The sequence below is a fragment of the Cydia splendana genome, chromosome 5, assembly GCF_910591565.1.
Source record: "Cydia splendana chromosome 5, ilCydSple1.2, whole genome shotgun sequence".
In the NCBI taxonomy this organism is placed as follows: domain Eukaryota; kingdom Metazoa; phylum Arthropoda; class Insecta; order Lepidoptera; family Tortricidae; genus Cydia; species Cydia splendana.
In genome coordinates, this window is record NC_085964.1 from 24,401,510 (window position 1) to 24,415,763 (window position 14,254).

General features: G+C 36.5%; 1 protein-coding gene and 1 long non-coding RNA gene across 2 annotated transcripts in view; both read left to right on the forward strand.

Moving 5' to 3' along the window:
- LOC134790919 (neuroligin-1-like) overlaps positions 1-14,254 on the forward strand; it is a 294,263-nt gene that overhangs the window by 251,232 nt on the left and 28,777 nt on the right. Inside the window, exons 6-11 of the mRNA XM_063761926.1 lie at positions 853-1,047; positions 1,167-1,302; positions 2,091-2,336; positions 2,705-2,966; positions 3,319-3,553; positions 4,038-4,175. Coding sequence (XP_063617996.1) covers positions 853-1,047; positions 1,167-1,302; positions 2,091-2,336; positions 2,705-2,966; positions 3,319-3,553; positions 4,038-4,175 — 1,212 coding nt within the window. The remainder of the gene's footprint in view (positions 1-852; positions 1,048-1,166; positions 1,303-2,090; positions 2,337-2,704; positions 2,967-3,318; positions 3,554-4,037; positions 4,176-14,254) is intronic.
- LOC134791044 (uncharacterized) overlaps positions 1-14,254 on the forward strand; it is a 272,078-nt gene that overhangs the window by 216,318 nt on the left and 41,506 nt on the right. The window lies entirely within an intron of this gene.

Sequence of the window (14,254 nt, forward strand, 5' to 3'; positions counted from 1 at the left end):
CTTATTTTCACAAAAATACATGCTATTCTTACGTGTTACACAAAAAATGCATAAGAATAAGAATTACCCAGGTGCGGCTAGGACAAAAGGTCGTTAATGGAATTTCATACACATTTTGCAGGCCTAGGCCGGCAAAGTCCTCTTTTTTTTTAATTTTCATTTCACAGATATTTGTGACACGTACAGCATCGTGGCATTCATCCATTAAAAAAAACTAGAGGCAGTATTTGCTTTATGGTTCGTAATGACACTCTGCCACTACGCCTATAAAAAAAATACAAAAAACAATGTTTGCTATAATTTGCAGTTTTATTTGCATAAAATCAACATGAACTTAATAAATAATACATTCTATAATTTTATAATTCTAAATAATAAAAACATTTAAAATATTTCATCTAAAAGTTAGCGGTAAAAAGGTCTACTCAAACACAACACTGTGGAAATTATACTTATTTACTCCGTGCATAAAGCAACGATGTATGTGAAACATGATATCAACATGAAAGACTATGTAAACTTATGTGACGAAAACGACAGTCAGACGGATACAAGGCGAAAATAAAGATACATGAAAATATACGGGTAGTAAAAATACACGACTCGTGTAAAACATACGCGTGATAATGATATAGGTACGTGTTGGTTATATTTTGGGTGTACTTTACCTTTAGTGTTTTCTATAAATAAAACTTGGGTTTCGTGGATTTTTTATTTTATTTATTTCATTGCATGTTTGAGAAAAGCACTATACATACCTCGGCGGGAAATGGGGTTGCCCGCGCTCAGACCTATCCGGCCTCGCTTCGCTCGGCCTTAGAAACTGCCTTAAAAACTGGTTCTTTTTCACAGGTTATTTAACTACGGGGGCTTCAGACGGGGTCCACCAAGCGGGCGGTGCGGCATTGCTTGACGTTGCGGCAGCGTTGCAATGGATCCGGCGGAACGTTGCGGCGTTCGGTGGGGACGCAAAGAGGGTCACGTTAGCTGGACACTCGGCGGGTGCTGCGTTGGCTAATGCATTGCTTATGTTACCAGACTCTAAGGGTAAGAATGATCAATATTTGAGAAACCTTCAAATAAATTTAACACTAATTCCGGTTAAATATTAATGGCTCCTTTTAGATCGAACAACCAATAATTGTTTCTTTTTTTTATTTAAACAGGGTTAATATCCCGAGTGCTGCTACTGAGTGGTTCAGCGTTAAGTCCAGCAGCGCTGGCTCCTGACGCATCACTAGCCAGAGAACACACAGCGCAAGCGCTGAGATGTGTTCCTGAGGAGTCTTCTACAGAACACTGGTAAGATTCATGTCTTTCAACTTGCAAAATTTTCTTACATTCTTATCATCATGTACCTATTTGATTGCTGGACACTTATTATTGGACCAATTTCCTAGTATCTCTACTCTATCCAGTACCTTCTCTTTGACCACTTAGACGACCCAACATTTACGTTTTTTTTTAATTTGGTATATGCAAGAAGAATTTACATAAATAGGTACAAATGAATATCTTTAAGGCAATATAGTAATTGTTGTTCATTACTTTTATCAACCGTGAGCAGCGTGTTTAAAATATGTACTTTTAAATTATAATCACTCCCTCAGATCCGAGTTCACAGCTAGAAAAAACAATACTAGTTGAATCCTAACTAACAACTCACACAGTTTGAAACAATACTCGTCAGTTATGTGGAGATCAACAGTTTGTGTGCATATATAATGATGTTATCACATAATTAACATTAACAGAAAATGATTCAGGCAGGTAATTTGGCTTTATAACCCTTAACTTTGGGTAGCCATTTGGGTCCACATCAGACACGTGTGGCTAATTGCTGAGTGTGACCCATCTCTCAACTAATTGACATGTTTATTGGAGCATTTAAGCATTAAGCTTCGGCGCACAGCTGATGTCCTTTCTAAATAAAAAGAAAACATTTTTGAATAATCTTTTACACAAGCAACACTTTTTGCCTTAAGGCCCAAACTATTGACAGTAATTCCAGTTAATTTATGTACTGACCTAAATAATCCGTGACTGAAATACATACAGTAAAAAATAAATAGGTTAAATGTTATCTCTAGGTTGGTAACATGCATCCGCGCCCGTCCCCTCGCCGCGCTGCTCGCAGTCGAGGCCCCCCGCGCCCGCTTCCTCGCTGGCTGGGCCCCCTCAGTCCCCTCCAAAGACAGCAACCAGGCCCCCACAAGGGCCCTCCATGCTAGTGATGCATTCTTGGACTGCGCGCTGGCGGTGGTGGTATCTACAACGGAGAGTTATCAGTTTTTTAGTGAAGATGATATTAGACATGGATTTGAGGAGGATCATAGGTGAGAATTTCTTTTGACATTAGGTTATGATTATTTGGCGAGAAAATTCTAACTTCTTAAATACCTTCAAAAGTAGAGATGTAGCTAACCGAGGAAGGAGTTAAAAATAATCTGAATAAAATCTTCAACGTGTATAGATTATAGAGCGTGTATAGGAAGCCTGGCCCATTTCTGCTACAGCCAAGCCAACAACTATAATTTTTCATGATATTGTATGTTCTTTTAAAATCAATAATTGTTACTAAATTTGAGACTAAATCAAATGATACCTTGAAATTAACCTAGTACTTGCACATCTTAAAAAGGCAATTGGATTTTTCTATCTGTAGCTACCATACTCAGGTTTTTGTATGCAATACTTTTCTCAGGAACCGAATCCTCCGCACCTACGTCCGCAACGTCTACCGCTACCATCGCAACGAGATCTTCGCCGCCATCCGCAATGAATACACTGACTGGGAGAAGCCTATACAGCACCCCATCAATATTAGAGACGCCACGTTGGAATCTCTAAGCGACGCCGCAGTTGCTGCTCCGGCGTTAAGGGTAGCGCAGTTGCACGCAAGAAGAGGGGCAAGGACATTCTTCGCGCATTTCACGCATCAGAGCAAAGATGCTGATTATCCTCAGGTATTTGTCTACATATATGTCTATTGTCTACAAATATACACAAAGTATCGAAATAAAAATATGGATTGTCCACTCAAAGAGCTTCGAAAAATGTTAAATCAACTTCAGCAATGGAGTGTAATTTAGTAAAGTCAAAGAATTTTTCGTGATTGAGTAGTAGGTACCTACTGAATCACGAAAAATTCGTATTGAGTAGGTACCTCATAACCGTCATTTGTAAGCATACAATGTATTTTAATTCAAACCCCTTGAAAAATACTAATTAAATTTTAATTTTTCAAATGGGAGTTGAAGGGTTATTGAACTATTAAGATCTTCACAAGCACAAAATTAACTTAACCTATTCTTCCAGCGCCTCGGCAGCACAAGCAGCGAAACCCTCCCCTACTTCCTCGGTCTCCCCCTCGTCGGGGGGATGCCATATTCCCCCCGAAACTACTCCCGAGGAGATGTTGGAGTATCAGAGTCTGCTGTGGCCCTGCTTGCTGCGTTCGCGAAGACTGGTGATCCGACACCAAGCGAACATCATGAGGGGGCAGTGTCCTGGCCGAGATATGAGCTGAATTCGCAACAGTATTTGAGTATAAGTAAGAGCACTTTGATTTGATAATAATGATCCAGTTCTTTCTTGAACTTCTCCTAGATTACAATATCCTGCTCCCCCCGAAACTTCTCCCGAGGGGAGTATCAGTCTGCTGTGTCGTTACTTGCGGCTTTCGCGAAGACTGGCGATCCGACACCAAGCTAACAACATGAGGAGGCAGTGTCCTGGCCGAGATATGAGCTGAATTCGCAGCAGTATTTAAGTATAAGTAAGGCAATTTGACTTGATAGTAATTACAACCTTCATCGAAAACTCTGTCTAGAAGGCTTGGACTTTACTCTCCCCGAAACTGATTACATCATTGTAAGATCGCATCACTCCAGATCCACAGCTTTTGATCTCACTATGGCCAAATTCGAAGTGGTGCACGTTTTCAAGGAATAAACTTGATCAGTACCAAGATTTTAAATCCTAAAAATCTCTTCTAGTAGTACCTATCTGTTATTCTAAATACGATTTTTTTCTAGGTTCCAAACTTCGTGTAAAGAGCCACTACAGAGGCCACAAGATGGCGCTTTGGCTTCATCTTATCCCGCAGCTGCACAGGCCGGGTGCGGCGCCAAGACATCATCAGTTCCGCTCCATACATCCTGATATGTTTGCAGGTAAGACAAAATAATTACTTCTAATTCACCACCTTCAAAAGGGAGGAGATTCTCAATTTATTTTCTCCAATTTCTCGAAGACGGCGGGACAGATTCAATTTTTTTTTGGAATGTAAACGCCTTTATAGTTGGTTATTGTCATTATGTCAGAGTCAGATAATGGGATCCTGGTGAAATTGATAGGAACCTTCAATTAGTAAGTAATAAAAAGTAATAATTTATTCAGCAAATAACGTAGTTAATGGTATAAACAATCATAAAAAAATAAGTAATTTAGTATTTGAAAATAATATAATATATCATTTTAAACTTTGGCTTTGAGCTTTGTTTGCTCTTGGAAAACACCACTTGGTGAAGCAGAACTGCTGTTAGTAAAGCAAAAAAAAGGTTGACAGACTGTTCTATGGACACGATTCTTTAAAACACATTTTTTTTTTACTAAAAGCGTTCTCCATATCTGGAGCAAAGGCCATTATAGTGGAACAGCATAGCCGATTTTTCATTCTCGGTAAGAATTCCAAATTAAGAGTATAATGTTCAATAAAATCATGCTTATGCAGTGTCATCATCATCTAATCAACGCGCATTTGAACTACCACTGTAGGCTACGAGAACGCTTATTATCAGGCGGATCTTAAACTCAATTATTTATAATAAATACCTACTAAGAATTCAAGCTGATCAGCAATGTGTCATCCATAATGTAACTCAAACAAGTAATTGACACTGAGAATATCTACTTGATTAGGGCCTATCGATTATATGTCCAAAATTGACCGACTAATTGCTTGCGCGCCATCGACAACATTTTCCTTGTCCACTTTTTCCTTTTTCCACCGAAGATTGACTTCAAACCTTATTACAAAGCCATAAAGTCCACTGGACATTATGCCTTTTTCCGCTTCTTAGATTGATTTACGCTCATTTAATGCCCCATTAATTGATTTCAGGCCCATTAGTAAAACACCGGTTATGAGATACTCTAATTGAGCGTAATTAATTAATTACAAGCGTCCAAATAACAGTAATTTCGTTGCTAATGGTCGGACGTTGATCATGGTTGTTTGCGTTATTAACAATTTTGGTGGAAGTTGGGAATGAATTCGTAAATAAAGCGAGTTTTACGATATTCTGATGATTTAAACGAGTTGTAAAGTCAACATTTTGCGAACTTTTGTTATTTTCAAAGCCAAACAGAAAAACCCTCTCCCCTCCCTTTCCTTTGCCCTCTAGTTGCAGGTCTGGTGTCCATAAGTGTGATAATTGCTTACTAACTGTAACTAGCCACGTCAAATCCTTTATAATTTCAGATTTAGAAAAGCCTTGTAAAAAGCACTTACTTGAATTACAAATGTAAACATTATATAAAAAAACAGCTATATACTCTACATCACCAGCTACCTTAATACATCCTGCCACAGTAACAACAAGCAGACGACACTAGTAAACAGTTACAATCACACGATACGCTAACCACTAGACTGTAATATTGTAATATAATATATACATAGTTCTTTTTGTTATATTATTGCTATTTTATAACTTTGTTTGCAATATAAATACAATGCTTAACGGCGCAGAAAAGATCAACATGTGTACTTACTCTCAGACCTCCAACAAAAAGGGGCCAAACTGAAAACAAGCGCTGGACGCCAGTCTAGCATGTGATGCTGAGCTTGGTACCCACGGCCAAACATGTCTTGCTAAATGAAAACCTATTATATAGAAAAGACAATAAGTTAGTAATTAACCTAGAATAAGTTAGTACATACTAAACATAGCATTTATATGCTTATGGTTTGTATTCCTATTGTTTTTTCTCCCATCAACCTATCATGTTTTGGCAATAAAGTGATTTCATTTCATTTCGTTTCGTTTCGTTTCATTTCATTTCATTTCGTTTCGTTTCGTTTCATTTCATTTCATTTCATTTTCTACGCAGCACAGAACTTGGCACCCATATAGATTTCAATTCTTTTGTCGGCGAGTCAACAACGACACATATTGTTAATATTGAACTTGGCTCTCATTTCACATTTATGTTTTTGTTGAGATATTATCTTAGTAGTTGTACTGAGTAATAAATGATACCTAGTTAAGTTTTTTCATTCTTTTCTCATATCGTAATATCATCATCAAGTAAATAAATCATGTTGGCTATCTGACGTAGCCGAAATACACATTTTCATTAATGGTATATTAATGTTTACCTACTTGGTCGAAGAATAATTTATTTTAATTATCTTCAAAGTAGGTATTCAGAGGTGAAAAGCCTTTTTAAACAAACAAATCGCTTGGAATTAAATGAAAATATTGACTGTGATCGAAACGGTTCAGCGGTCAAAAGGGCGCTGATAAAAAACCAGAGCTACTTTGCTGTCTGAAAATGTTTATTTAAAAATGGAAACTATTAGTATTTCGTCAACGTTATTTGTGCTTTTATTTGTATAACTTTAAGGCTTTAAGTTTTTGTAAACACCACCACACCCATTTAAAAGGTTCTTTTTATTCTTTGAAATCTTACTTTTCGCTTTGAAATCAGGTTCGGTTTAGCGTGAGTCATCCGTAATACCTACGTATTACGGATGACTCACGCTAAACCGGGCCGGGGCTGGGCCGGAGCTTCCGGCGCTTCGTTTTCTTACGGAAAGCACCACGTGATAACCGATTAGCCGTCATAGAAAATGACATGTCGGACGCCTCGGCCCGGGCCCGACACGGTCTAGCGTGAGTCATCCTTTATGCAAATTTGCAGTTCTTTTTGTGGTAGCTGGTAAGTTGGACTTTAAAGTAATAATTTTTAATGATAATTTAATAGTATTAATTTAGGTTTGATTTCTAATTTTAAAAAAGAGATAAAAAATGTGTTAGCAAAGTTTGCTCCTATCTCAATATAAACACGACAACTTTGCCCCTAAAAATAACTATTGTTAATACCCAAGGAGTACTCAACTGGAAAACATACATGAGTCCTCCACTCTACTTAAATTATTTTCACTGCTACTACGGTATTTCCGTCCTTCAACGGCGGCACAACAAACTATTAGTCAAATGAAATCCAGGCGGGGTTGAACGGTCTTCAAGCCGAGCGGTATATTCCAATAGCTTGCAAGCTGCTAATAAAGCTCGTTTTCTTTGCGTAACCTTTTTCCATGTCCATTTGGGGTTCGCTCTTCTAGTCATTCTTCAGTCCGCCGATGACCTGACATCAGAATCAGAAAAATATTTATTGCCACAAAAAATACCTTATGAACTAAGTACAAATAATAAAACTAAATTAATTAGAAAAATAGGTAATTATACACGAATAATTGGGCAATGGGTCCAATCTCAGCATATGCCAAGCACTCCAAGCAGAGAGCCTAGCGCTGGTTTTCAGATTGGACCCTTGAGATCGGTTGGTTTCAGGTTAACAAATTACCATGCTTTATCAGTATAGACATATCAGTATCGTATCGCTGTGATCTCTTATAAAGATTGTTCGAATCGGGCCATCAATCTGTTCTGGGTCGTCGAGATATATTTTTGGGCCTCCTTAAGGTCGGTGATAATGACGGACTTTCAGGTCATAAGGGGTCTTCCTCTGCCCAAACTTTTGAAACCGATGATGATCTTGTCTAGTCATATGGTCTTCTGGACTCGGAAAACTTAGGCCTACCAAATTAAAGCGGACTATATTTTAAACATGAGTTACCTTGAGTAAATAAAACCGAGTGAAACTTTAAAAAAGAGGACTCCACGGACTCTCTACTACCAGAGTCTCTACTAAAAATATTACTTATTCATATTGGCGAGCGTGAGGCCATATCAAAGACAAATGTTCTTCGACTAACGCCTATCGAAAAGACAGATAGTCAGTAGGATGTCAAAACCAGGTCATCAGTAGGTATACATTATTAAATTATAGACTGTGGTTTACTACAAACAATGGTCATTTGGCTAAGGCCTCTGAGCTATCAACCCGCTAAGCGTTTGCCACAGCACCCACCCGGCCATCGCCCAAATATATGCAGCCTTTGTGGTCTTAGCCGAGCGAAGTAAAATTAAAATGTTGAAGTAATCTCATACATTTCAGAGAGCACGACATTTTTGTAGGTACTTTTGTCCTTAGCTGGAACACAAATGTGATAAGAATGTAAGTTTTAATTAATTTAACTTTCAGGTATGTGGGTTACCGCAAAAGGTAACTAGCATTCTGGACAAACATTATACTGAGTTTTGTTTTTGCTTTCTTCTTTTTAAGTTGCGTGTTTTTCCTGAAAAACTTTGTCACTTGCTTAGTAGCGCGCTAGCGCAAAACAAATTTTAATAATAGTACTAGAACTTAATATTTTGATAAGATCTGCTGATTATAAAGGTTGATGCAATCTGCATTTATCAACCTAATATAATTATGCTTGACGACAAGTTTTTATTCATAGTATCAACAGTCTTCAACAAATGTCTATGTGAAACCCATTGCATTAAAGCAATACAAAAGTCAGGAATGTCGGTCTCACGGCCGTGTTTGAACAGTGCTTATAAGATATCACATCGATACGATACCGCGCGATCTGTCAGTGTCAAAAGTGACATAACTTCAACCAAAAACGTCACTTTTAACACTGACAGATCGGTATCGTATCACTGTGACATCTTGTAAGCATTGTTCGAATACGGCCGAAGGGCTGACAATCGTACTCCATCCCCAAGACGCCACTTACTAAACGGTACTTGATTGTGACGTCACGGTCAACTTGATCCTGTCTTGAAGAATGGAAAACAAGAAAATTGGGATTTTGACGATGAAATGAAATACTGCGTTCATGTATTTAGTTTTCACACAATCTATTTTTTTTTAATAAAAGGATTTTTTTAAGGAATTCAATGGTAAAGAACCATTTCTTTGTAAGAAGTTTAACGACTTCTACCTAAACGAAATTGCGGTTAAAGGATAGTTAGACATAAAACTTTAAAACCGTTTGTCGACAGCGATATAATTTATGTCGCCACGTGTGTCTGACTCGACAATCCTCAAACCAAATCTAGGACCTAAAGTTTTATCGCCCGTAAAAGGTTTACGACACAACCGTTTGATAAGAGCGGATTTTTTGGAAAATCGGCCCTAAAAAGGCCGTAAAGAAACTCATCTAATACTGAATGCATAGCTGTAGTCCAGATTTTACTGATATCAGAACTTGTGCGTCGCCGATTCTGTATTAAGAATTTAAAATCATTCACATCATATTTTGTTACGACCGAAGTTTTAGTCGTGTCGTCAAACATAGCATGCTAGTGTTGGTCAAGAATCCTTTGAGTTTCCCTGTTTTATGATTTGACTGTGTTTTTCAGACTCATATTATTAAGTCGAAACTAGAGTTCTTTTCAACTCTTTACAGAGAGAATCGTGTCTTTTGTAGAGACTTGTTCTTTTTAGAGAACTCACGTTTTATAACAAAAAACGTAAAATTCATGGGTTGTGTAGGTACCTACACCATAGCACCATACAAAAACGCTTATTTTCGTTACTGCTACAAGTATTTAGATTTAACCTATGTAATTGTTTACGGAGTTTTTAGTTACACGGAAGCTGGGATCCTTTGAGTAGTGTTTAAAAAAAGATTTCATAATGTGCTGCCTAATCGCCTCGGGCCTTAAAAGACCAGGAAGTATTTTTTTATGGCAGTCTCGTAAAAACAAGTCGAATTCTCCAAATATAGACTGAAAAGACTCGAGTTCCTACAAATACCCGACGATGACTCAAGGGCGTATCAAAATAATATACAAACTCATTTCAAATTGTCAAAACAGAACCTGCCTCTTGGACCAAGGCAAACGTGATAGGCGTGAATAAAAAGGGCCATAAATAAAAAAGTTTTTTCAAATTGTTTACTTATCGGACGGTCAAGGTCTGATTCATTTCCGAATAGAAAGACACAAGGAAATCTCTTTTTCATGAGAAAAGTACGGTGCTTAAACACCTATTACGTAGTAGGATTTAAGTATACATCTATAAATCCTTCTTCAGCTGGCGAAGGGGAAACAAAATGTGACATTTACTCAATTAGTTGAAGATGTTTTTTTTTAATGTTCGAAAGAAAATCATTGTAGCTATTGGGAAAGTAGATGCAGAATACTGCAACAATAATGTTGCTGCAGCAATAGGAGCGCGACATTACTGCCGACTGCCTTAGAGTATTTAATAACTAGAGTCGCTTTTAAGAGCTTACCCCTCTGCCGAAAAACTTCCACAATTGTGCAAACTTTTGTATGGACTGACATGGCTATTTGTACGTTACGTACAAATCATGTAGAAATAGCAATACATTTGACGTCCCATCCCCCGCAAAAATCGGCAGACTGTTTCGTACAGAAAATAACAGCCATGACGTCTCCAGTTTCTAAATGCTCTAAGTCGACTGCATATCTGCCGCAAATGTCAAAAATCTGGGCAGAATTATCGATTTTGACAGTCGGCAAAAATGTCACGCTGTAATACTGGCTGCATTTATGGTTGGCTGCAAAGGTAATTTTTTCGAGAAATTTATACTTAATTTGACATTTGACAAAGCTAAAGATTATTTTTAAGAAGATGTGATACGTTTTGTTCCAGTTAAATGATTGTAGTTTTAATTTTTAGTGACATTTTGTAAAAGACTTGTAAATAAGAAAAATATTCGTAAAAACTCCTTTTATCAACGTATATTATTTGGGTCTACCTATAGCTGACTGTACCCACATACTACTATTATGTCTATTATGATAATTCTCTCATGAAAACTCACTATTCATTACCTTAAAACGAAATTCAAATCTCACTCGCGATATTCAGTTACAGCAGGAAATGGGGCATTCCTCGATTTGCATATATTCAGTCGGTAAATCGAGCACAATTCAGAAAGGGTCGCGTTTTAGACGAAGAGCTAGCCCCGTAAAATCGTACCTTTTATTATGTACCCGGCATTACAGATAAGCCAATCGACACCGAGAACATTGCAAAATAAATTAGTATGTTAACGACGTCGACGGTAATTGCTCACAATTAGGCGATTTGTCTTCTCGTTTTCCACATATATCATAACAAACATGTAACATGACGACCGGTATGACCTAGTCAGTAGTATATTCTGGTATGGGAATTTATTCATGTGATGAGCACGGATATTTTAAACCTGAGTCACAAGTGTTTCTATCTACCTATTTAAATAATTATACAAATATTTATATTGGAGCCGGTGTAGCTTTATTTTACGTTCATAAGCGCATTGTAATAAGCCTACTTGAATGCCTACATACGTACGTATATGTTAATGCCTACTTGAATAAACAATTTTTTTTCTTTTTATCTTTATCTTTTATATATTAAATATATCGTTGCCTAAACGACCAACAGAAGCCTTAATGAGCTTATTCAATTTGTGTCAGAAATGTATTATAAATCTAGCTCTTAGTGTATGTCAGAATCAGCGGATATAATAAATTCAATTCGCCAGAGACAGCCGAATGGAGTGTCAATGTTGTGCGAGTTACAAACTGCGATTTTTCGACGTTGGGATACAAATGGTATCCACCGGCATGTAAACCGTATGTTACAAATGTTTTAGAACATACCATTGTGTACCTTGTTCTCGCGCATTAAAGAATATGTTCGAGATAACTTTTGAATGAAACATACGGTTGTTACTTTTCCCGGTTTCTTATCGACATCGATAAAAAGCAACTGCCCGGATTTTTAACATTTCGTCGCTGCGGTTGTAAATCCCGACATGTGCTCGATTTTTGTAAAATGAAACCCTTAAAAGATACAAGGTAGGGTGGGGTAAGACTAAGGTAAGTACCCCTATTAACGAGGGGGTTAAGCAAGTTTTCGAAAAAGAGCCAAAAATTAAGCATAAACCGACGGTTTATGAACCAAGACATATTTTTTTATGTTAGTTTGTTAATTAAAGTTTATATTATTTTAGTTTCTGGCCTTGTTTTAGAAAAATATAAAGGAAAAAATAATTATCAAAACCAAAATGTCGAAATCGCCTATTACCGTGGTAATGGACCACTGTTACCCAAATACCGCGGATGTGGGTTCCTTTTTACGAGGGTGGATAACCCGTCGCATTTTTAGTTCCATAATTATGATAAATATTATTTATTTGACAATAATGGATAAAAAATGGTATAGGTAATCAGTACAGTACGCTTTTCATATTATAAGACTTAATTAATGAATTTAAAATAAAAATAGTTGGTTCCTTTAACGCTAAAAACATCGTGGGTTACCCTTTACGAGCAAGTGTGATGCTGTCGAAATTCTTGTTTAATTTATTACCTATCTACGTTAAATAAATAGGTACTTAATTATTTCAACCGGACGTGAAGGGCAAGTTGCTCCAAAAAGTAAAGTAAAAAAGCCTATCATAAAACACATTACAATTTAAAATATTACATTAAACTTAAAAATATTGTACTGTAATTTTTGGAGTATAAAACTTTTTTTAAATATAACTAAAATCTAAAACACGTACTATATTATTTAAAGTGTTTCACTATATAATGTTTATTTACAAATTCTACTTCTATTAAACACGTTTGCTTATGAAAGTCGCCTGAGCGGCGTAGGCCTCCCCCGTATCTCTCCAATCCTCTCTGTCCATAGCCCGTCTCCTCCATGTTGGTCCACATACTTCGCGGAACACGTCTTCCCAACGCTTTCTGGGTCTACCTCTTTTCCTGTGGCCGTTACGAGGTGTCCAGTCTGTCACTGTTTTAGTCCACCTGCCATCATTTATGCAACAGATAGATAGTTAATTTAAGCTACCTATCACAATTATATTCTACACAATATATACAAGATCTGTGTAAGTTAATGTTAATGTTGTATGTTTGTGTGTCTATTATGTTATTAAAATAACATAAAATATATTTTTCTACTATCTTCTCTATCTATATTTATTTTATGTTTGCTGCCTTAGAAAAAATATTGTGTGCAACGGTACATAATTAGGTTTTAAGAACAATTATTATGTACCTGGTATACAAAAGACTATCAAAAGTATTAGGTATTTTAAGAACCTATTAATTTCGAAGTCATGAAAGTTTTGGGTGGGTCTGTATTAGGTTCTCATACAGCTTATTACCGAGTGATGTCTTTTCTAACCATCGTTAAACGGTTCAATTCAAATAATTTTAAAACTCATTTACGACTAATAAAAATGAATAGTTATCTTGTATTTTTTTAATACAATAAATATGGATGGTTCCAAATATTACATAACAATGGTAAAAATAAATTTTATAACCATACTTATGTTTTTATATCAATACTTGAACGAGTTTCTCATATAAGGGTTTCTAAGAAAACGTCTGAGAAGGTGTCTAAAATTGTCATCAAAATTAAGAGTTATTGAATAGATTTCATACCACGTTAATAGCTCTTTAGCTTTATAGGTGGTTGAATATTTGAATAACATCAAAAGTCAAGTAAATGTGCATTTATATATGAATATAAGATCGCCCGAATCTAAAATGCCGTTTCCGTTATTACCGAGGTATACCTCGAAATTAGGTATCACACAAAGAAAATGGAACCTAACACCGAGGTTTTTAATTTCCTATTTTTTTCCAATTGCCGAGCAAATATCACAAATAAAGTATTTGGGAACCATAAAGATAATAACTAAGAATCAATCTCAAGTCTTAGTCTTTCCATAATATTTACCATTATTACGCTAATCACTAAATATAATACGCGTTTACTTACTTGAGGTGTTGCGTGTTAGTATGGAGCAACCAAATCTTGCGCTCCTGATGCGTTAGTTTAGTATTTTCGACTTTTTTGCGTGATGTTTTCGTAGCAATGTTATACTTATTCGATAGTCAAACGATAAGGCTTTATTTCTGTGTTCTTAGATTCTAAGAAAGTTAATAAGCTTTCTTATTAAACGCTATTTTGTATATACCGCGGTAATGAATGCCAATTTTAATGGGGTCGTTAATAGGGGTACTTACCTTATCATAGTTTATTTTGATCGGCGCAAGACAAACAGTCCCTCCCTCCCTCCCTCTCACTCCCTCTGGTCGCATAACAACTTTTGTCATATTTTTAA